This window comes from Myodes glareolus, chromosome 9, assembly GCF_982192425.1.
Source record: "Myodes glareolus chromosome 9, mMyoGla1.1, whole genome shotgun sequence".
NCBI classification, from domain to species: Eukaryota; Metazoa; Chordata; class Mammalia; order Rodentia; family Cricetidae; genus Myodes; species Myodes glareolus.
Genome location: NC_142034.1, coordinates 106331270 through 106352963, shown reverse-complemented (window position 1 = coordinate 106352963; position 21694 = coordinate 106331270). Strand labels below are relative to the sequence as shown.

Genomic DNA, 21694 nt, shown 5'->3' with positions numbered 1-21694 from the left:
ATAAACAATTTGGGAATGTGAGCTTTTCCTTTTGCCAGGGAGAGAGACCAGAACAGATGTAGGTACATATTAAGGTATGTCTTGACACTAGAACTCTTTCCAGGTCAATCAGGCCTGAGTGTGCATACACCTGTTTGATGGGGTAAAAAGACCCTGTATTCAGACCCTCAGGGTCTCTCAGCCCTTAGCTTGGCAATTTGACCGCTGTTCCTGATGCTGATAACGGAATGACATTGCATACTGGTTTAAGGTCAGCCCAGGTAGTTGATTGATTGTTTTGAGACAGGATTTCTCTGTGTAGTTCTGACTGTCCTGGAACTCCTGACTGTCCAGGTTGACCTAGATCTCAGAGATCCATTTGCTTCTGCCTCCCAAGTGCTGGGATTTTGCAGACATAGCTGTGGCCATGATCTGTGGCCACATGACTTTCTTCACTGTCCTATTGTTCCAACTGCCTTGAAGATTCATTCTACTTAGAGCCCCTTACGGGGAAGCGGTCTCACTCCCAGAGCAGGGCTGTGTGCCATCACAGACAGCTGTAATTTAATCAGCCCTTTGAGCATGAACTACCACGCCATAAAAGTGTCTGGGGTTCTTACTTATGGGCTTGACTGTTGATTTAGAGTGACCGTCCTGGTCTCCAGCCTTTCTGATGTACGCGGAGCTCACCATCTTCACAGAGGTTTCTGAAGCAGTTTGTCTTATGCATTTAGTGGGAGAGGACCAGGAGAGGGGCTTGGTTCGCATTGGAAGCTTTGCTTCTGGTCTCTTCTCTTTCCCTGTAGTGCCCAACGGTCATTACTGAATTGGAAAACCTTACCTCTCTCCTTTTCAGATAAAGAAACTACTGCTAATTCTCCTCAAAGAATCTCAGCAAGCAGAGTAGGCAATTGTAAATGTAATTTTAGTCAGAAGTTGACACTAAGGTTTTTTTTTTCAAACAGATAAAAGCATAATTTTTTTAACAGATTAAAGACAAAACAAAAAAACCCTCATAGTTTCTTAGGCCAAAATAAAAACTACTGTCATTTTACTGGATTTCCAATACATCTGTTCTGTCCTTCGTTTCTTTTGCATTTACTAATCGAGATCATATTTTCTATATTTCAATTGATTATACTGCTGTGTAAGTTTATAAGTTAAAAATATGTAGGCTCCAGAGATGACTCAGTAGTTGAGAGTACTGGCTGCTCTTGCAGAGGATCCACGTTTGGCTTCCAGCAGCCACACAGTGGCCCTCTTCTGGTCTTCTTAGGAACCATGTATGACATGGTTTACGTGCATACATGTAGGTACTCATACATGCACATAAAATTAAAATAATCATATATACGTTTATCTTACATATGTATGTGATCCTTGAGAACCCAAGAGGAAGAAGTGTGTATGTATGCATATATATAAACACACATACATACATGCTTGCATACACACACACATACACACACATGTATATGAAATTATGGTCAACCTAGTGGTCAGTGTTGTATAACGAGCCTTTGCCACCCTGTCAGGTGGGTCTTGGAGACCTTCCTTCCCTTTGGACTTAAGTGTCTCGTCAGTATCTACCTCTACTCTATCATGTTTTCGTTCCAGAGCCAAGCAGAAGTAGGTTTCTCTTTTGCTTTTAAAGAAAGGGGAGGAATCTTCTGTGTTGTAGACTCAAACCCCTGACCTAACCTCAAGCAGTTCTTTTGCCTCAGCTTCCGAAAGAACTGTGGTTGTAGACTCTTGTCACTCTGCGCGCTTGCCAACTGTTATCACCTCCTGCACTTCCTCCGCATCCTCCTCTTTTTAGTCAGGGTCTCATTACGTCCTGACTGTCTCAAAGCTCTGCTTGCCGTAAAGGTACACAGCACCACACCAGTATGTGTGTTTGTTTCTCTCTTTTAGATGTGTGTGTGTGTGTGTGTGTGTGTGTGTGTGTGTGTGTGTGTTTGTATGTAAAACTCCAGAGACTAGGAGAGGGCATGGAATCTCCTAGAGCTGGATTAGAGGTGATAATTGTGAGCTGCCTAAAGTGGGTGCTGGACCCTAACTTCCATCCTCTGCAAGAGTAGCCAGTGTTCATCACCACTGAGCCATGGTCTCTCAACCCCTTCCAGCTTTTTCCAGTGATTTCCAGGTTGTCTTACTCTCTTCCTCCCGGGCTATACTGGAAGGTCTCCTATTTATCAGAAAATAGAGAACTAGTTTGATGGAGGAGGGTTATCTGTCTATTGTGTTATTTTCATTGGTCAATAAAGAGACTGCCTTGGCCCTTTGATAGGACATAAAATTAGGTAGGCGGAGTAAACAGAACAGAATGCTGGGAAGAGGGCAATGAGGCAGAAGCCATGGAGCCAGCCACCAGGTCAGACATGCTGAATCTTTTCCGGTAAGCCACCACCTTGTGGTGCTATTCAGATTATTAGAAATGGGTTAATATCAAGATATGAGAGTTAGTCAGTAACTAACTCTCTAGAGATAATGGGCCAGGCAGTGCTTAAATGAATACAATTTGTATGTTGTTATTTCTGGGACTAAGCTAGCCGTGCGGGAGCCGGGTGAGGCGAAAAGCAGGCCTGCCCGCAGCTCCTTACTACACTAGTTTCTTTCTTTTCCAATCAAAATCAGTCTTCCAATTTGGTAATACAGAATTTTGCAATTATTGTTTCCATGCCAATGTGTCTAAGCCCGCCTGCAGAAATTCCTGTCTCCTGCTGGGTCTTCTTATTTAGTCTAAGTTTTTAACCCACCAGCTTCAGTAAATGTGTCACAGTGTGCATGTGGAGGTCAGAAGCAGCTCACTGGAGTCTGCATTTACCTTCTCCGATGTGAGTTCTCAGGTCTGCAGGCTTGACAGCCAAGCTTTTACTTGCTGAACTGTCTAATTGGGTCTTCCATGTATCTTTTATCACATTTACCTTTGGACATTGTTGCATATAGTAAATTAATACAGGTATTATTTTGTAATCTTTTTGGACAGGTAGGGAATGATTCAGATAAGCCATAGTTCAAGGCAAGCTACTATGTCATCAAAGAATAATAACCTTTGACCTTGGTTCCCTCTTCTGGTTGGGTTTGGGGAGGAGGTAATCCATGTCTGTAATTTGGCGAATTTTGATAAAGGTGTCAGTTCTGTGTTGTGTCAATTAGAGATTTTTTTTCAGTATTCTTTAGTGATTAAAGTTTAACTTTTGTGGTCAACTCATAGAAATATGTTTAGCTTTTGCTAATGAGTTGTCTCTCACAAAATGAGAATGAAGCCAGATGTGGTGGTTCACATCTGTAATCTCCCAGCACTCAAAGCTGAGGCAGGAGGATTGTGAGTTCAAGGCCAGCCTGGACTGCATAGCAATACTGTATGACAACAACAAAATAACAAACAAAACCATAAGAAGGACAGTTATGAAGTAAGCAGTAATTTCCCCTGAATTGTCCCTTCCAGGGAACATGGTGCAGTAGCTCTGGGGAGAGATAGAGGCCTTATGCAACTGCTTCCTGCATTTCGAGATAGGCCTTGAAATTTACTAGTTTTGTGTTTTTCCAACTCAAAATCTTTTACTATAAACAAACCATCACAATTCATTTGTTTTGGAGATTGTCACACAGCTGCTGATGATAATTAACGATGTTGAACACTGTTGTGAACCCAGTGATGGCAGCTCCCAGTTTCTGAGTCAGAATCTCTAACACGTTGCCAAGCGATGCTGCTGCCGCCGCCAGTGAGAGGCCACATTTTAATAAAGGCTTGAGGTTTTATGCCCCCGAGAAACTGTTTAGACAAGGTATAGTGACTTTGAATGTGTAATCTTCCTGCCCTTGCCTCCTGACTGCTTGCATTAGAGATGCACTGTCAGGCGTGCTCCTGGGAAGTTTTATAACTGAAACTTAGTGACAAGTGTGGCTTCCTAGGTAGTCTGGGTCGCAGTGCCATACCACCTTATTTACAGAGGAGCTTTTTGTGGCTGCCATCTAGCATGTTGGTGAAGCAAGGGAGTCTTATAGAAATGAGGCATCATGCTGGCCCCATAGAAGGCTGAGCTGAAGTTGAGCAGCCTTGTGAAAAGTCTGAAGCACATTGCTTTCATAGAACCTTTCTAGACTTGTTTGAATGTCAGCAGTACCCTGTTCATAGAATAGCAAATACATTGTAAATGTAAATAGTAAGTACATGAACGTACCCTGTTCATAGAATAGCAAAAACTAACAAGTTCCATGAAAGCTGACAGGTGTTTTGTGACGTCTAGAATGTGAATTTGAATTGTACAGTTTCTTGTGACAGAATTTGTCACTGTACAAGTTAGAATCTTGTTAATGTCAGTCCTTTAGGTTAGGTGGGAAAATACTGTGTAGCATGAGGGCTGGCTTGTTGGGGTTTCTGTCTCACCTGGTACCCCACAACCGGCATACCCCAAAGAAAATCACTCACAAGACTCCATAAGATTATAAACTGATTGGCCCATTAGGTCAGGCTACTTATTAGTTCTTATAACTTATGTTACCCCATTATCCTTATCTACGTTAGCCACATAGCTCAGTACCTTTCTCAGCTGGGCAGCTTACATCTTTCCTCTCCGGTGGTCTGGGCAGAACTGCGGAGGAAGCTTCCTGCTTCCCAGAATACTCCCAGTCTCTTTGCTCCACCTCTACTTCCTGTCTGGCTTTCCCGCCTATACTGCCTGCCTGGCCAATCAGTGTTTTATTAAAATATGATTGACAGAATACAGACAATTCTCCCACACCAATACTGTTTCATCATGGGCTTTCAGGAATGTAGCAGAATTCCCACCTACATGTCAGTTGAGTGTTTTGACAGGTACAGTACAGTATTAGTTCAAGTGTCTTTTTTAAAATTATTTTTTCTAGGGATGTGTGTGAGGTTCATGTGGAAGTCAGAGGACAACTTTTCCAGTTAGTTCTTTCCTTCAACCACATAGGTTCTGATGCTTAAACTTAGGTTGTCAAGTGCCTTTATGTGCTGAGCCTGTGTGTGTGTGTGTGTGTCCATGTGTGTATGTGCTCATGTGTACATGTGAGTGTATCTGTGTGCATGTTGCTGCCCCTCCCTGTTAACTCTCAATCCCTTACCCTGTGTCTTTTAGAAGCCTTTATTTGAAGGCACGTTGGTTCTTCAGCTCAGTTTATAGCCAAGGAGCGCCCTCATACTCCCCAGCTTTTCTGTACCTGGTGCATCTCATGTTTGCATAAAACTGTCAAGCTAGCCAATCCATATGCAAAGCATCTTACCAAGCCTTCCACGGAGATGGCCTAAGCTCTCTGGCAGCTGGTTAGGGTGAGGCACACATGCACCGAGTGTTTAATTCTTCTTCAGAAGTGCAGGGTGGCCGGGCAGTGGTGGCACACACCTTTAATCCCAGCACCCGGGAGGCAGAGGCAGGCAGATTTCTGTGAGTTCAAAGCCAGCCTGGTCTACAAGAGCTAGTTCTAGGACAGGCTCCAAAAAGCTACAGAGAAACCCTGTCTCGAAAAACAAAACAAAATGAAAAATAGAAGAAGTGCAGAATGGTAGCAGCTGCACACAGTGGTATAAGGAGGTGGGAAGGTACTGGGGGAGTTTCCTTTGGTTCAGCTCTGCAGCCGCTCAGCTGCAGCATTAGAGTTTCTTTCACAGTTGTGAGGCTCTTTCTAGATCCCCTGTGCCAAGCCACATGCAGATCTGGTTTCTGTGTTCTTCCTGCTTGAGGGGGCTGTTCAGTTCTCTCCAGCCCAGAGAATAAGCTGGAGGCAACAGGGAAGGTGAGAAGTTCTATTAATAATTCATTTGAAAGTGGCTTCTATTAAAGTACTGAGAAAGCAGATATGATAGTCAAGATGAACTTGACATCTTCAGGAGATTTGGGTGATTTACCTGAGGATAAACGTTTGCTTTAGTTAAGGTTTTAACTGTTGTGAAGAGACACCATGACCACAGCCTTTTTTTTTTTTTTTTTTTAGACAGCTTCTCTGTGTAGCTCTGGGTTTCCAGACTAGCCTCAAATTCACAGAGACCAGCTTGTCTTCACCTCCTGAGTGCTGTGGTTAAAGGCGTGCACCAGCACCTCCCCGTGACCACAGCAACTCTTATAAAGGAAAACATTTAATTGCAGTGGCTTGCTGACAGTTTAGAGGTTCAGTCCATTATCATCATGGTGGAACATGGTGGTGTGCAGGCAAACGTGGTGCTAGAGAAGGAGCTGAGAGTTCAACATCTTGTTAGGCAGCAGTAAGTGAACTGAGACACTGGGCAGTATCTTGACCACATATGAGACCTCAAAGTCCACCTCCACAGTGACACACTTCCTCCAACAAGGTCATATCCACTCCAACACAGCCGTATCTCCTAATAGTGCCACTTCCATTGGGGGCCATTTTCTTTTAAACCATCACAGTTTTCTCTTTCTTTTTCTTTTCTTTTCTTTTCTTTTTTTTTTTTTTTTGAGACAGGGTTTCTCTGTAACTTTGGGGCCTGTCCTGGAACTAGCTCTTGTAGACCATGTTGACCTCGAACTCACAGAGATCACCTGCCTCTGCCTCCCGAGTGCTGGGATTAAAGGTGTGCACCACCACTGCCCCTGCCTGACTATCATTTTGTTTTTAATTAGTAAATTTTGTACTTTGACAGTTTTGTACAGGTATATAGTACATTCTGGTTACTGTCCCCCACCCTCTCTCAGCTCCTTCCCTCCCCTGCCAGTTTCTTTTCTTTCTTACCATTAATTTCCTTTCTATATCCCTAACTTGTTTTGTTTTGTTCTGTGCTCTACAGAGTTTAATTAGGATACTCCCTGTGACCTTGGGTTTGAAACTTTTCATTGAAGCCTGGTGGACTCACCAGTGGCTCTACAGCTGGGGTTTATACTTCCCCCTTTAGTTGCTGGTAGTTTAGAAGTAAGTGGTATGGCTTCTGAGTCTATTCTCTTCCCATCCTTGACTGTATGGCAGCCCTGATGTGTATGTGTTCAGTGCCAGTAGGAGCAGTTCCTGTGAACCGTGATTTCCATCCTGTATCCTGTGTAGGAGTAAATTCTTCCGAACTTTACCCTATCTTCTAGTTCTTTGTACCTTCTTTCCAGCCCCTCTTCCAAAATGTTCCCTGGGCCTTAAGGGGTTGCTGCAAATATCTTGTTTAGGGCTGACCTTCATTCGTAGTCTTTGTCTTTACCTGTTTGCTACAAAGAATTTAAGGATGAGAGTGTAAAGAATGGGATCTCTTCCAGGTGGGGAGATACCTTTGTTTAAGCCATTAAAGTTTAATCCAGTGGGACAAGTGAAGGACCTAGCCAGTCACCACTCCTAGGGAAGCAGGTTTACCTAAAGATAATGTATTTTTCCTTTCTAGAATTTCTGCCCCCTGTGATGGAGGAGGATTATCTGTCTATTGTGTTATTTTCATTGGTCAATAAAAAGACTGCCTTGGCCCTTTGATAGGACAGAAAATTAGGTAGGCAGAGTAAACAGAACAGAATGCTGGGAAGAGGGCAATGAGGCAGAAGCCATGGAGCCAGCCACCAGGTCAGACATGCTGAATCTTTCCCGGTAAGCCACACCTCGTGGTACTATACAGATTATTAGAAATGGGTTAATATCGAGATATGAGAGTTAGTCAGTAACTAACTCTCTAGAGATAATGGGCCAGGCAGTGCTTAAATGAATACAATTTGTATGTTGTTATTTCTGGGACTAAGCTAGCCGTGCAGGAGCCGGGTGAGGCGAAAAGCAAACCTGCCCGCAGTTCCCCACTACACCCCTGTACACTCCACATGTGTAGCGGCATTTCAAATGTATTTTAATAAATAAAGACTGCCTGAATATCTGAGGATAAAATAGTCCCACCGGTCAGCCTTACAGATCAGATTACGGTAATACAAATCTTTAATCCCAGTAGCCACCCTAGTTGCTATAGAAATCAGGTGGTGCATGCCTTTAATCCCAGTGGTGCATGCATGCCTTTGCTCCCAACCCTAGAAAGGAGTATAAGATGGGGGTGAGACAGCTTCTCAGACGCAGTCTCCTTCTGAGACTCTAGGAGGCAGGATCGCCATTTTGGACTGAGGTTGAGGTAAGAGCCAGTGGCTGGCTGTTTTGCTTTTCAGATCTTCAGGTTGACCCAGTTTCTGACCCTTTGCTTCACTCATGAACTGCCATGATCTTCGACTGGGTCTGCCAGCCCTTTCTTAGAAAGGCATAACTGTTTCCTTTTCTTTTTCTTTCAGATTCTGGCCAGAGCCCAAGTATGCTTTTAAACTCTAACTCATGCTTTGGGCCTCCTTGCTCTTTCTAAAGCTCTCTTCCCGGCTGTGTGGCTGCCTGCTGCCAGGTGGCTGACCTCTCTTCTACCCTCTCTGAGACACATGGCTTTTGTTTCTTCTGGTCTCCATTTCTCCCCCTGCTTTCATGGCAGATACAAGATTTATAGCTTGCCTGCCCTGAGGGTTTTCTTTTTAAACTGTAATATTGTCCTCAAGATTCTGTTTGTGTCTGCTGTTTGCCTTTGAGCTTCCCTTTGTGTCCTTTCTTAAGTTCTTTTATTAATAAGATCAAGAACCCAAAGAGGGGATCCTGATTTCCCTGGTATTATGATGGCTGCACTGGACCTTCCCAAGATTTCTGTTAACACTTCTTTCTGGCCTTTTAATTCTTTAATCATTGGCACCCTCGAAAGTGTCAAGAGCAGCCTTTGTCTATGGGTGTAAACATAAGTATCTAAAAGACACTTTGTGTATGGGTGTAAACTTAGATTTCTAGAAGGCACTTGATGCTTTCCAGTTTAGCTAAGCAGTAGTGTAGTCTTAGGTCTTAGGGCTCAAGACCTCCTCAGTCAGAGTTTTTGCCCAGGTTTATTGTATTAGTACAATACTAAGCATGGCTATCTTCTTATGAAACAGGCCTCACATCCGGTCAGAGAATGTTTGTTACATCCATTGCAGCTGTGCCACTATTGCACTACTGGGCACATCTAGCCTAACTAGTTGGTATTGTAGTTCCCAGCACTTGGAAAGCAGAGGCAGGCGGCTCGCTGTGAGTTTGAGGCCAGTCTGATCTACAGAGCAAATTCCAAGACAGCCAGGACTACATAGAGAAATGCTGCTTTGAAAAGCAAAAACAAATAAAAGATTGTTGATATCTTTACTCTCCCAGTAGCCAGTCAACTTTGATTATTGCTTTGTTTATAGCAATGATCATCTTCCTGATTCAACTTCCTTTTTTTTCTTTTGAGACAGTCTCAGCATCTGAGCGTTTCACTGTGTAGCCCTGAAAGTAGACGTATCTACCTGCCTTTGCCTGTGAGTGTTGAGATTATAGGTGTGGGCCCACCACTCCTAGTTCAGTTTTTGTTTTTGTTTTTTGTTTTTTTTTTCTGATCAAATGAAAAGCATTTGTTAGTTTTGTAGGTTAGTTTAGATTGAACAACCATGTTGGGTTTTTTTTTTCATTTTTTTAATTGATATTTATTGAGCTCTACATTTTTTCTCTGCTATCCTCCCTGGCTCCCCCCCCCCCAGGTCCCCATGCTCCCAGTTTACTCAGGAGATTTTGTCTTTTTCTACTTTCTATTTCTCATGTAGATTAGATCTATGTAAGTCTCTCTTTGTGGCCTCATTGTTGTCTAAGTTCTTTGGGATTTTGGTTAGTAGGCTGGCTTTCTTTGCTTTATTTTTAAAAACCACCTATGAGTGAGTACATGTGATAGTTGTCTTTCTGTGTCTGGGTTACCTCACTCAAAATAATATTTTCTAGCTCCATCCATTTTCCTGCAAAATTTAAGCTGTCGTTATTTTTTTCTGCTGTGTAGTACTCCATTGTGTAAATGTATCACATTTTCCTTATCCATTCTTCAGTCGAGGGGCATTTAGGTTGTTTTCAGGTTTTGGCTATGACAAATAAACCTAGCTCAACTTTTATTCTTGAAATTGAGATTAAAATTTTAAATTATAATATGTATGGTCCTTGCCTTTAATTTTTATTTTATTTTATGGTACTAGAGATTGAAGTCAGGGCTTCACATATTTTACGCATGTGATCTACAATTAATCTTTATTATCCTGCCATTCATTAACTTCTATACTTTATCTTAACAAGAGAATAATAAGTGATAATTAAAATCTTTAAGATTTATTTTACATATATGAGCATTTGCTTGCACGTATGTCTGTATATTATGGGCATGCATGGAGCTTTCAGATACCAGAAGAAGGCCTTTAATCCCCTGGAACTATAATTAGAGATGGTTGTGAACTGCTATTTGGGTTCTGGGTACTGAACCTGCATCCTCTACAAGAGCAACAAACACTTTTTTTTTTTTTTTTTTTTTTTTTTTGAGACAGGATTTCTCTCTATAACAGTCCTGTCTGTCCACAACTTGCTTTGTAGACCAGGCTGACCTGAACTCACAGAGATCCACTTGCCTCTGTCTCCCAAGTACTGGGATTAAAGGTGTGCACCACCACTGCCTGGCGCAACAAACACTCTTAACTCTGAGTCATGCATCTCTCCAGCTCTGTTATACATTTTCTGAAGCCTCCTTTCTCCTCTCACAGGATTTTAAAGCTTTATTTTATGGGTATGGTTGTTTTATCTACATTTCTATATAATGTACCTGTGTGTGCATGGTACTTGGGGTTTAAAAGAGGGCATTGATCCCCTTGATGAACTAGTTGTGAGCCACCATGTGGCTACTGGGAATCAAATCCAGGTCCTCTGCAAGAGCAGTCAGTCAGTGCTCTTAATCTCTGGGCTGCTCTCCAGCCCAAATTTGTAATTTTTAAACATTTGTTATTATTGTGCATATATCCATGCTGTATATATGAGTGTTTCTGCAATGGCATGGTTTTGAAGAGCACCTTTGAGTATCATTTTTCTCCTGCCTTTACACCAGTTTTGGAGACTCAGACTCGGGCCACCAGGCTTCTATGGCAAACACCTTTACCTGTGGAACCATGTTGTTAGTCTGAAGTGACAATTTTTTAAAATTTTATATTCAGGTTGGGGAGACTATCTAAACCTACTAACATGAGCATTGTAGAGTGTAAAATTGTAGAGTGTATAAAACTTCTCTGGGTGGTGGGGACAATGACAACTGCCCCCTCAGTCAGGTCTGCCGTGCTACTGCATGCTTCTATTCTGTCACTTCTAACACTGTAAGAAACATCAATTCGTTTGGGTGACATAGTTTACAGAAGCAGAATAGTAGATGTAGACTCCATTTGTGAGCTAAAAAAAAAAATTTGGTTTCTTAGCTGTAGAATCTGGTTTATTGTCATACAGGTTCTCTAGCCACCAACTCTTGTGAGCTCATTCTCTGACAGTGGCAGCACAGAGCTGTTCTGCTGGTGGCTCATCTGGGAGCTAATCATTCTCTGCTTGGCTTTTGATGCCTGGCAATAATGTGCCTTAATTGCAGGTCACTGGAGCTAAACTGATTGCTTGTTGGGCACTTAGATCGCCTTTTTAATTTGCTGCATAATGCCTCTTCTAACAGAAGCACACAATATATTGTTATTCAAGGAGAACTCATTAGTATCTTCCTAGACACAACAGAAAGCCTGATTTTGTTCATAATTTAGCTACTGAAACAAAATGGGAAGACATTGTAGACAGATGTAATTAACGAGTACCGGTTTTTTAAAGTGCTCCTTTGTGTCCACTTCAGGAACTAGACATAAAATGCTTGCTGTGCTTTATATCTGTGTAATAGCCGTGTGTGGGGTCTGTGTACTCATGTGTATGAGGGGTGGACTGTGTGGCCAGGTGGGTGGGTACACTTGTGTACATGTGGGGGCCAGAGATCGTTATTGGGTGCCCTCCTTTGTCACTCTCCACTGGGTCCCCTTGAGACAGGCCCTCCTGTTGGAACCAGCAAGCCCCAGTGCTCCCCTACCCTCATGGTGCTTGTGTGATGGGTGTGTGCAGCCACAGTTGGCTGTATCCATGGATGCTGGGGATCTGAACTTAGGCTCGCAGGCTTTCAGAGCAAATATTCTTACCCATTGAGCCATCTCCCCAGCCCCATCATAACCTTCTTTATTAAGGATTGTTTTGTTTTGTGCTTCAGATATGTTTTATATGGCAATAATAATATGAACATTTGAGACAGTCTTATTTCAGTCTGTGGGATTTACCCTACATCCAGTGACTTTGTATTTCATTAAAGAAATAAAAATAAATCAATGTCATCCTTCCTTCACAAATATGACCAAATAGGGACCTTTTCATATGCTGAGTAAAAAACTCACACTTGTTTTCTTGTCATTTCCCTGGACTGTCTAGTAGGACAGTTCTCCGCACAAGGTTTTCAGCTTTTCAGTAACAATTTCATGAATCTAGTTGGTATATTTTAGAAACAACAGAATGCCTGGAACTGTTGTAGGTGTTGGAGATACCACAATTTGTATTTTTATCTTTATGATAAATATTTAGCTCAAAAGAAAAAAAAACCCTCTGAAGTAAATTTTAAGAATCCTAATTTTTAGAATAGTGTAAGTGTATTTGTTACTTTTTTATTGATGTAACAAAATCACCATGACCTAGGCAACTTACAGAAGAAAGCATTTAGTTGGGCTAATGGTTTCAGAGGCTTGAGTTTATGATGGCAGAACAAAGGAGGCCTGGTAGCAGAAATGTGCACATAGGGAGTTGAGAGAGTGCACTGGTGATGGCAGAACTTTTCCACACATCCTCCAACATTTCCCCCTGCTGAGGACTGCATAATCAAACCAGGGCCCATGGCGGCCATCCTCAGCCAAACCACCACAGTAACAAGTAGCATCTGCTGCAATTTTAATAGATACTTTTTTTTTCTTAAAGAAATTAGTTTGTTACCTGTTTGTTTTTCTTTTGGTAGGTTATTTCTTATGAGGGTCATGGATATTCCCTATTTAAACCTGGAAGGGCCAGACTGTAAGTACATTGATTTCCTCATTGCATTTGTAGTTACCAGAGTGTGGCCTGAAAGGGACACCAGGGAAATGGTGCTGACAAGAGAACTTTTTCCTTAAGAATGGGCAGTGGTTTGTGGTTGGCAAAGGTTGCATACTTAAAAGTTCATGAGACCCTTGTTTCATGTTGTGACTTGCATTTTTCAGGCTATAGAAGTATATCTCATATATTCATAGTTTTATCCCACCCCCAAGCTGAATCATTTCCAATACATATTTAAAAAATAAGTTGAGCAAGCTGGAGACATCACCATTAGACCATGTTGTGGGGCCTTCCTGTGGATGTGTGTGACAAGCAAACATACAAGAACTCAGCCCAGGAAGTACCAATACCCGACATTGAAGCTTGAGGTAGACTAGGGTAGCAGTGTTACACCTTTCTTCATGCTGGCTGTTTCTTGACACTCTGCTGCCTGGTTCAATTTAATGCCCATTGACATCAGGACCCAGTGCAGCCCCTACCTACTCCAGGGCAGCACACGCTTGTCTATACAGCAGACCAATATGATGGCTCCTGGCTATGGCTGGCAGCTCTGCAGGACTTGGGGAGCAAAGTCATAAAGTCAGTGGGCTCTTGTTGCAGTTTTGTACTCTATTTTTTTTTCAATTGAGCTATGACTTTTTTAAAACATGACTTGAAGCTCTAGTTTTCTAGATCTTTCACAGTGTATATAACTGAGCTGTATTAAAAGCTTTATTAATATAAAAAAGTAAAAAAATGCTATCTATGTCAGTAATTTGTTCAATTTTCTATTTTCTAGTTACTTATGCATCTATTTAAATTTAGTAAGTTGATTTTTTTTTAATTGCTGTCAATCAAATTGTTATGGGTTACCTGATATATAAGAACACTCTGCTGATGCCCGGGGTGGCCATGCCCACCTGGAGTCCCAGCACTCAGGCACAGAGGTAGGACTGCAGTGTCTTTGTGGCAGTCGTGTCTACATAGTGTGGACTAGTTTAAAGAATCTGTGCTTGCCAAGTGTGGTAATGCACACTTATAACCCTAACATTCTGTGGGCTGAGGTAACCAAAGGAATCAGTGACTTGCCTTGATCCCTTGCCAGGAGCCAACCTTGATTGTTGTTCCTTAGGAGCTGTCTACCTTGTTTTTTGAGATCCAGTGTCTACCTGAAGCTCACTGTTTAGACTAGACTATTGACCAGAGGGTCCCAGGGATGGATCCTTTTGTTTACCCCTTCACAGTACTGGCATTTGGAGTACATTCCTCCATGTCCACTTTTTATAGGGTCTGCTCTCAGCTGTGTGACAGCGTCTCTCTAACTGGGCTGTCTCCCTGGTCTGCTCTCAGCTGTGTGGCAGTGTCTCTATAACTGGCTATCTCCCTGGCCAGTTCTTGGGTCACTTATCCACTGTCATTCTTTTGTCACTTTTGTCTCGTAGTGCAGCCTAAACGCGACCATGTTCTCCACGTGACGTTCCCCAAAGAGTGGAAGACAAGTGACCTTTACCAACTCTTCAGCGCCTTTGGTGAGCCGGAAAGTTGTGGCGGCTGCTTTAAGGGTTGCCTTTCTGGTGGTTAGTTGGTCAGAAGGAGATCATGGAAAAGATCTCTAAGTCCATGACAGGGTTAATTTCAGCCACAGAACTGTTCTGTTGTAATGGGATCTGAGGTGCATTGTGTAAGCCTTGCTGACAGAGTATATGGACCATCACTGAGGACTGCCCTTACTGCTGATGAGGAAAATAAGCCTAGATCAGGGTAAATAATTTTTAAGGTTAAATTCAGAGAGAATGTCTGTTTTACACTGACAAGCAATCTCTATGTGAGATTTACAATAAAAGCAGCAAACACAGATGTCTGAGCAGACCAAGACTCCAGGTGTGTGTAAAGCAGACAGTTCCTCTCATTCTCAGGTTAAACTTCTCAGGGTCTGTGAATGTACAAGTTTGTTACTTTAACAAATGAAGTATTGGGGCTGGAGAGATGGCTCAGTGGTTAAGAGCATTGCCTGCTCTTCCAAAGGTCCTGAGTTCAATTCCCGGCAACCACATGGTGGCTCATAACCATCTGTAATGAGGTCTGGTGTCCTCTTCTGGCCTGCAGACATACACACAGACAGAATATTGTATACATAATAAATAAATAAATAATTTTCTTCTTTAAAAAAAAATGAAGTATTGAAGCTATTTATTCTCTTTGGGGATTCTTGAATAAAGTGAAGGCAGAAAACTGGCCAGTAGTAGGATGCTTAGTAATACTTGTATATCATCAAAGGATTTACTGTGCAGACATTTAAGAAAATATTCATAGGCTAATGAGATGGCTCAGTGTTTGTTGTGCAAGTTTAGTGATCTGAGTTCAATACCTGGAGCCCACATAAAAGTGGAGGAGAGACTGAGTTTGAGGCCAGCTTGGTCTACAAGAACTAGTTCCAGGATAGGCTCCAAAGCAAAAAGAGAAAGGAAGGAAGAGAGGGAGGGAGAGAAGGGGGGAGGAAGGAAGGGAGGGAGGGAGGAAGGAAGGAAGGAAGGAAGAAAGGAAGGAAGGAAGGAAGGAAAAAGAAAGGGAGAGAAGTGGAGGAGAGACCCAGTTCCACTAAGTTGTCTCTGACATTCAAATGCACGCTATGACTTCTTAGCCAGGGTCTTAGTTGCTTAGTTGTCTTAGTCAGGGTCTCTATTGCTGCAGGGGAACACTGTGACCAAAAAACAAGTTAGGGAGGAAAGGGTTTATTTAGCTTACACTTCAACAACTATCACCGAAGGAAGTTGGAGCAGGAACCTGGAGGCAGGAGCTGATGCAGAAGCCATGGAGGGGAGTTGCTTACTGATTTGCTCCCCATTGCTTGTTCAGTCTGCTTTATTATAGCCTCAGGATCAGCAGACAGGGATGGTCTCACACACACACAGTGAGCTGGTTATACCCTCATCAATCCCTAATTAAGAAAACGCCTACAGGATGCATACAGCCGATGTTATGGAGGCATTTTTCTTAATTGAGGTCCCTTCTCTCAGATGACTTAAACTTGTGTTGACACAAAACCATCGAGCACAGTAATGAATAAAATAATATGCTTGAAGTGTATATGCAGAGGTGAAAATATTTAAGTAGTATTTTAATACTTAGATTTAAAAGAGGATATGGGATAGGATCCTGTATAACTAATATTATTTTTAAAGACATTGTAGAGAAGTCAGATGCAAGTAAAGGAAGATACATTCAACATTTACCACTGAGTATTTTATTATTCTTTATTAAGAAAAATCTGTATTTTTTTTCTTTTTTTGGCCTGCATTTCGGTATTAGCACCATGTGTGTGCAGTGTCTGGAGGTCAGAAGAAGGCATCGGATCCCCGATACTGCAGTTATAGTCAGTTGTGAGTCTCCATGTGGGTGCTGGGAATTGAATCCAGGTCCTTTGAAAGAGCAGTCACGTGCTCTTAACAGCTGAGCTGTTTCTCCAACCACATCACTAAGTATTTTTCAGATGGTATTTATGTTTTGTAAGCTTTCCTGTCTTTTCAGAAATGAGCACACATTACCTTTTAAGTTAAAAACAAACCCAGAATACTTTATTTGAAAGCAGTTATATTTCTATAAAGTCCTCTTGCTGGTGCCCTCTGCCCTTTGAAATCCTACCCCACTTTTTAATTTAGCTGCACAGAAAGACAGTGACCTCAGGCTCAGCTCTTTTTGAAGTGCCTGCTATTTTCATCTGTTTAAGTTCTGACCCTATGAAGTCAGACTTTAAGCACTAAAGTAAGTAAAAAGTCTAAAACCTAGTGTGAAACTCCACAGCTCTAAAATGACTTTTCTAACTGTCTAGAAGTTCATTGAGGGGCAGGTGTGGTGGGGCAGAGGCAGGCGATCTCTGAATTCCATGTCAGCCTGGTGTACAGAGCAAGCTCCAGGACAGCCAGGACTAGATAGAGAAAACACGTCTAAAAAACGGCCATTGAGAGGTATGGACTTTGGATCTAGTTCATTTTAGTGTGTGATTTTTTTTTCCAAAATTGTTTACAATAAAGTTTTAATAAGTAAAAAGTTAACTGTGTGATCTTGGGCAAGTGTTCTCTCATTAGTAGCAACAACAATTGTACTAGCGATAACACCGACTTTGTGGCCTTCACATGACTCTAGGATGAGGAGCTGGCCCTGGAAGGTGTTCAGCAGCTGACTAGTGCTGTCTGTCTTATCCACTGGGCAGAGAGGTGTGTCATCTTACTGAGAAACTGAAGTGGGGGTTTTTGTATTGTTTTCTTTTCCACTTTGATAGTGAAACTAAACAGTTTTTTTTTTAATTCCCAGCCGTTAAAAGTCTAAGTAGAGTGAATTTTATTTTATTGCTAAATTCCAGTGCTGTTTACCCATTGTTAAAGTCTGGTGCTCTGTGTATCCCCAAGTGATGCAGAGGTGCGAGTTTCCATCTTCTCCACAGGCTCCCTTTCCGCTCATACTGTTTGCCTCAGTGTAGTACTTTTGCTGCTGTTTCTCCCTGTCAGCCTGTCTTGGTTTTTCTCTCTCTGAACCCTTAATTTTTAAATTACAGGCAAGCATGTGTGCATGTTACATGTGATTGATTGCATGTGGAAGTCAGGACAGCTTGTAGGAGTCAGCTCTCTCCTCCCACCATATGGATTTTGGTAATGGTCAAGCTTGACGGCAGGCTCCTTTATCCACCGAGCCATCTCAATAGGATCAGTTTTGCTCAGAACTTTTTCTAGTAGTTTGGAATCACAACCTCTTGCTGTCAGGGTCCCCAGAGCATCTTGGAATGAGAGAGGAACACAGGTCCTTGCACATGTATGTCAGGCACCCCTCTTTTTGTCAGCCCCCAGTACTCCCAAGAGAGGCACCGCCCTGCATGAGCTCCCTTGTCCTGTCACTCCCCAAGGCTCCACTGCTAAGTATTATGAGTCCCAATGCCTGAGTACCTGATAATGGAGATTAAGTGTCATCATGGGGCAGGGACAGAAATATTCAAACTGTAGCAGTCTGTAAAATGAAGTATCTGTAACAAGTTTGATTGTAGGTGGTCTTGGAGTTTTGTTAGTGACCTTGAAAGATAAACAACTTCTAACCTTGGCCAAAGATTGGACAGAATTGTGATAAGTCCTTGTAGCTAAGTTTTCTTTATTTCTTTTTTAACTTTTAAAGTTTATTATCACTGTTTTGTGTGTGTACCTGTGTGTGACTGTGAAGTCCAGAGCTTCATGTCTGATACCTTCCTCAATTAAATTTCTACTTTACTATCTTTCCAAAATTCAAAAATTGTATTTGTTTATTGTGTGTGAAGACACACATGCCATAGCATGGTGTAAAGGCCAGATGGCAGCTTATAAGAGTTGGTTCTCTTCTGTCATGTGGGTCCCAGGGATCCAGCTGAAGCAGTCAGTCTTGGCAACAAGTGTATTCACCCACTGAGTCCTCTCACTGGTCCTCTCCACCTTAGTTCTTTGATGCAGGGTCTTTCACTGAACCCAAACCTCACCAATTTTGCCATACTTGCTGGTCCAAGAGTTCCAGGGGTTTGCCCATCTCCACCTCTCCAGCACAGGGCACACAGGCCCACTCAACTGTGCTCGCCTTTTTATAGGGCTGCCAGGATCAAACTGAGGTCTTTATACTTTGCAAGGTGTGTGTGTGTGCACGCACGCAGATATATGCACCACACACACCACTGGGGAGACCAGTGGAGGAAGCCGAACATCCTGCTGTGACTCAGGGTCTCTCACTGAACGTGAAGCTGTCTTAGACTAGCTTACCAATGGGCTTCTGAGATCCTGTCTCCAGCCCCCAATGCTGGAGTTACAGGCGTCGGTTTTTTTGTGTGTGGGTGGTAGAGGTTTGAACTTAGGAGTTCGTGATAGCCCAGCAAGTGCTCTTATGTACTAAGACATCTCCTACACTCTCTTGAAACTAACAGAACAAGTAGTAGATTGATTAGTGCTAAGGTTTCCAGTCTCACAGCAGGACGTCATCTCTCTAGAAGCTCCTGAAGTCTGCCCGCTGAGTCTGTGGTGTGGTTCTCTAAATGCTCAGACGCTCACTTTGTTTTTCATTCATTGTTAACAGGTAACATTCAGATATCCTGGATTGATGACACATCAGCCTTCGTTTCTCTCAGCCAGCCCGAACAAGTCCAGATTGGTTAGTGTCCTAGATGTCTGTTGTGTGTTAGTGAGGTGGGGGTTCTCCTTCAGTTAGTGTCCTAGATGTCTGTTCTGTGTGTTAGTGAGGTGGGGGTTCTCCTTCAGTGTGAAAGATGCGACACAGCCAGCTGATTCCCTGGCATTGCTGCTCAGAAAAAATTAGTAAGTAAATCATACAGAGGAGAAGGATCTTTGATTCGTTATTCTAAAGATACTTAAACTGTGCCTCAAGACCCCATGTAGTTACATGTGACTAAATGTCAGGTTTGAAAATTTGGCCATAGAGAAAGGTTTCTGAGCATGCAGTGACCAAACAGCGTAAAATCAAATGCTAGTAAACTGTAGGCAGTGCTTGTCCGTGGTCTCACTCCAGCCTTCATTCCGAGCACACAGCATGTGTGTTTGATGCTGCGCACGTCCTCCCGTGATGCAGTACCCCCGCCAGCTGCTGAAACACCTCAGATTTCCCATTAGCATATGTTCTGATTGCAGTGTTTTAATGGACTGCTTTCTGTTCAGACGCAGAGTGGTTCAATTATGGGAACTGAGGAGGTCACATGTTTTCTACTGTTATTTCTCAGCATTCATCAAATCAATCATTGCAACTTTGGGTTGTATTGTATTAGACAAGCACATTCATCTCATCAGTATATAAATTGCTTTTGTCTTAACAAATAACAAAATTATATATACACACACACACACCAAAATGGGTTTTGTTGTTGTATGTTTTGTTTTATTTTGTTTTTTAAGAGACATAGAGTTTCACTATATAGACCAGGCCGGCATTGAACTCACAGAGATCTACCTGCTGCTGTGGGATAACCCTTAGGTATGCTGCATTGCTCTCATTGAATGATAATGAAAGCTGAATTGGGCAATAGCCAGGCAGAATACAGTTAGATGTGAAAGCCAAACTGCATACAAGGAGAAAGAAGGACAGAGTCTGGAGAGATGCAAGCAAGCCACTGAAGAAGCAAGATACCAGCAGACTGGTAAAAGCCATGCCCACATGACAATACATAGCTTACTAGAAATGGCTTAATTTAAATGTAAGAGCTAGCTAGTAATAAGCCTGAACTATCAACCAAACATTTTATAATTAATATTAAACCTCTGAGTGATTTTTTAGAAGTGACTGTGGGATGGGGTGGGGTAGAGAAACCTCCCATTCAGCCTGCCTCTGCTTCCCAAGTGCTAGGATTAAAGGTGTGCACAATCACATCCGGCTATCCAAAATTATTTTAATTTAGCTTTTTAATGACTTATTATCAGTAAATGTTTGATTAGTCTACTTATTTAAAATTTTTAGTATTTTATTTGTATGGGTGTTTTGCTGGCATGTATTTCTGTTCACCACATGCATGCCTTATGTCTGTGGAGGTCAGAAGAGGACGTTGAATCCCATGGAACTGGAGCTGGATCCCTGAAGCAGTAGCTTTTTGCATTGTTCTGTTTTCAGACAGGGTTTCTCTGTCTAGCCCTGGCTGTCCTGCTCTGAGCCACCATGTGGGTACTGAGAATGAAGCCCAGAAGAGCAGCGTGCTTTTTAACCACTTATTCATCTCTCCAACTCATCTATTCTGCATATTTGTGTGTCCTGGTTCATGTGGTTTCTCTTGTCCTTTTCTTGTTTGTCTGTGATTAGCTGTGATTTCTCCATACCCTTAAACTTGCATCAAATGTTTGTTTTACAAGCAAAGTGAATGACACTTCATTTGCTTTTAAATAGGGTTCTGAAAAGATGGATCATCACATTTTTTATTGATCCTTAAAATTTTTGACATTAATTATACTACCTTTTTCTTTAACATTTGTTTGTTCAATTTTTTTTCTTTTCTTTCTCTTTATATATATATGTGAGTATTTTGTCTGCTTGTTTGTCTGTGTACCACATATGGGCCTTAGTGCCTTTGCAGGCCAGAAGACAGCATCGAGTTCCCTGGGATTGGAGTTTGACGTATTTGTGAGCCACATGCAGGTGTTGAGCGTTGAGCCTGTGTCAGGTGCTCTGTTCCTCCCATAGAAGACGGTGTGCTCCGAGACTGAGAATTTACCCGTGGACCCCCAGGGGCCACTGTGTTTACAGTGGCTGTCTGAGTCTGGTCAATATCATGGGGTTGGAGTCACAATACACATCCTGTCATGAACCGGAGATACCTTTTGTACTTGATAGATCTCATGTCTGTTTCTCTTTCTGATTTCTAAATCTGTGAATGCTGCTTTAAAAGACAATTTGAAGTTTACTTCTTGTAGTAATGATTCTAATGATGCCAGGGAACTGGGTTATCTAAATGTGCTACAAATTCTATTAATGCTACCTTAAATAAATTATACAAGCATTTCAGCAGAAATAGAGGGGATCCTGCAGATCAATAATGTAACAATGAAAAAAATCATTAAATGTTTACTTATATAGGCTCTGATACAAATTATTTTTGATTTACATTCAAAGAGTAAGCTGACAACTGTCTTTTTCCTCTGGTATCACTGATTCTCATCAGTGTTTGAAAAGTCTTTTTTGACCTCTTGAAAATGAAAGTTCTTTTCTTACAGGAAACTGTATACTAATTATTAAAATGGTGTGTGTGTGTGTGTGTGTGTGTGTGTGTGCCCGAGCACACACTATGCCCATGGTATGGAGATCCATGTTGGTG

The 21694-nt window shown here is 42.1% G+C and overlaps 1 protein-coding gene across 6 annotated transcripts in view; it reads left to right on the top strand.

Annotated features, from left to right (window-relative positions):
* Parn (poly(A)-specific ribonuclease) overlaps positions 1 to 21694 on the top strand; it is a 94257-nt gene that overhangs the window by 50295 nt on the left and 22268 nt on the right. For 5 of the 6 annotated variants that reach the window (XM_087910842.1, XM_087910844.1, XM_087910841.1 and 2 more), the window contains 3 exons: positions 12827 to 12882; positions 14325 to 14411; positions 18961 to 19035. In XM_087910842.1, the coding sequence (XP_087766968.1) occupies positions 12827 to 12882; positions 14325 to 14411; positions 18961 to 19035 (218 nt within the window). The remainder of the gene's footprint in view (positions 1 to 12826; positions 12883 to 14324; positions 14412 to 18960; positions 19036 to 21694) is intronic. The other variant, XM_087910843.1, reaches the window with a different exon arrangement.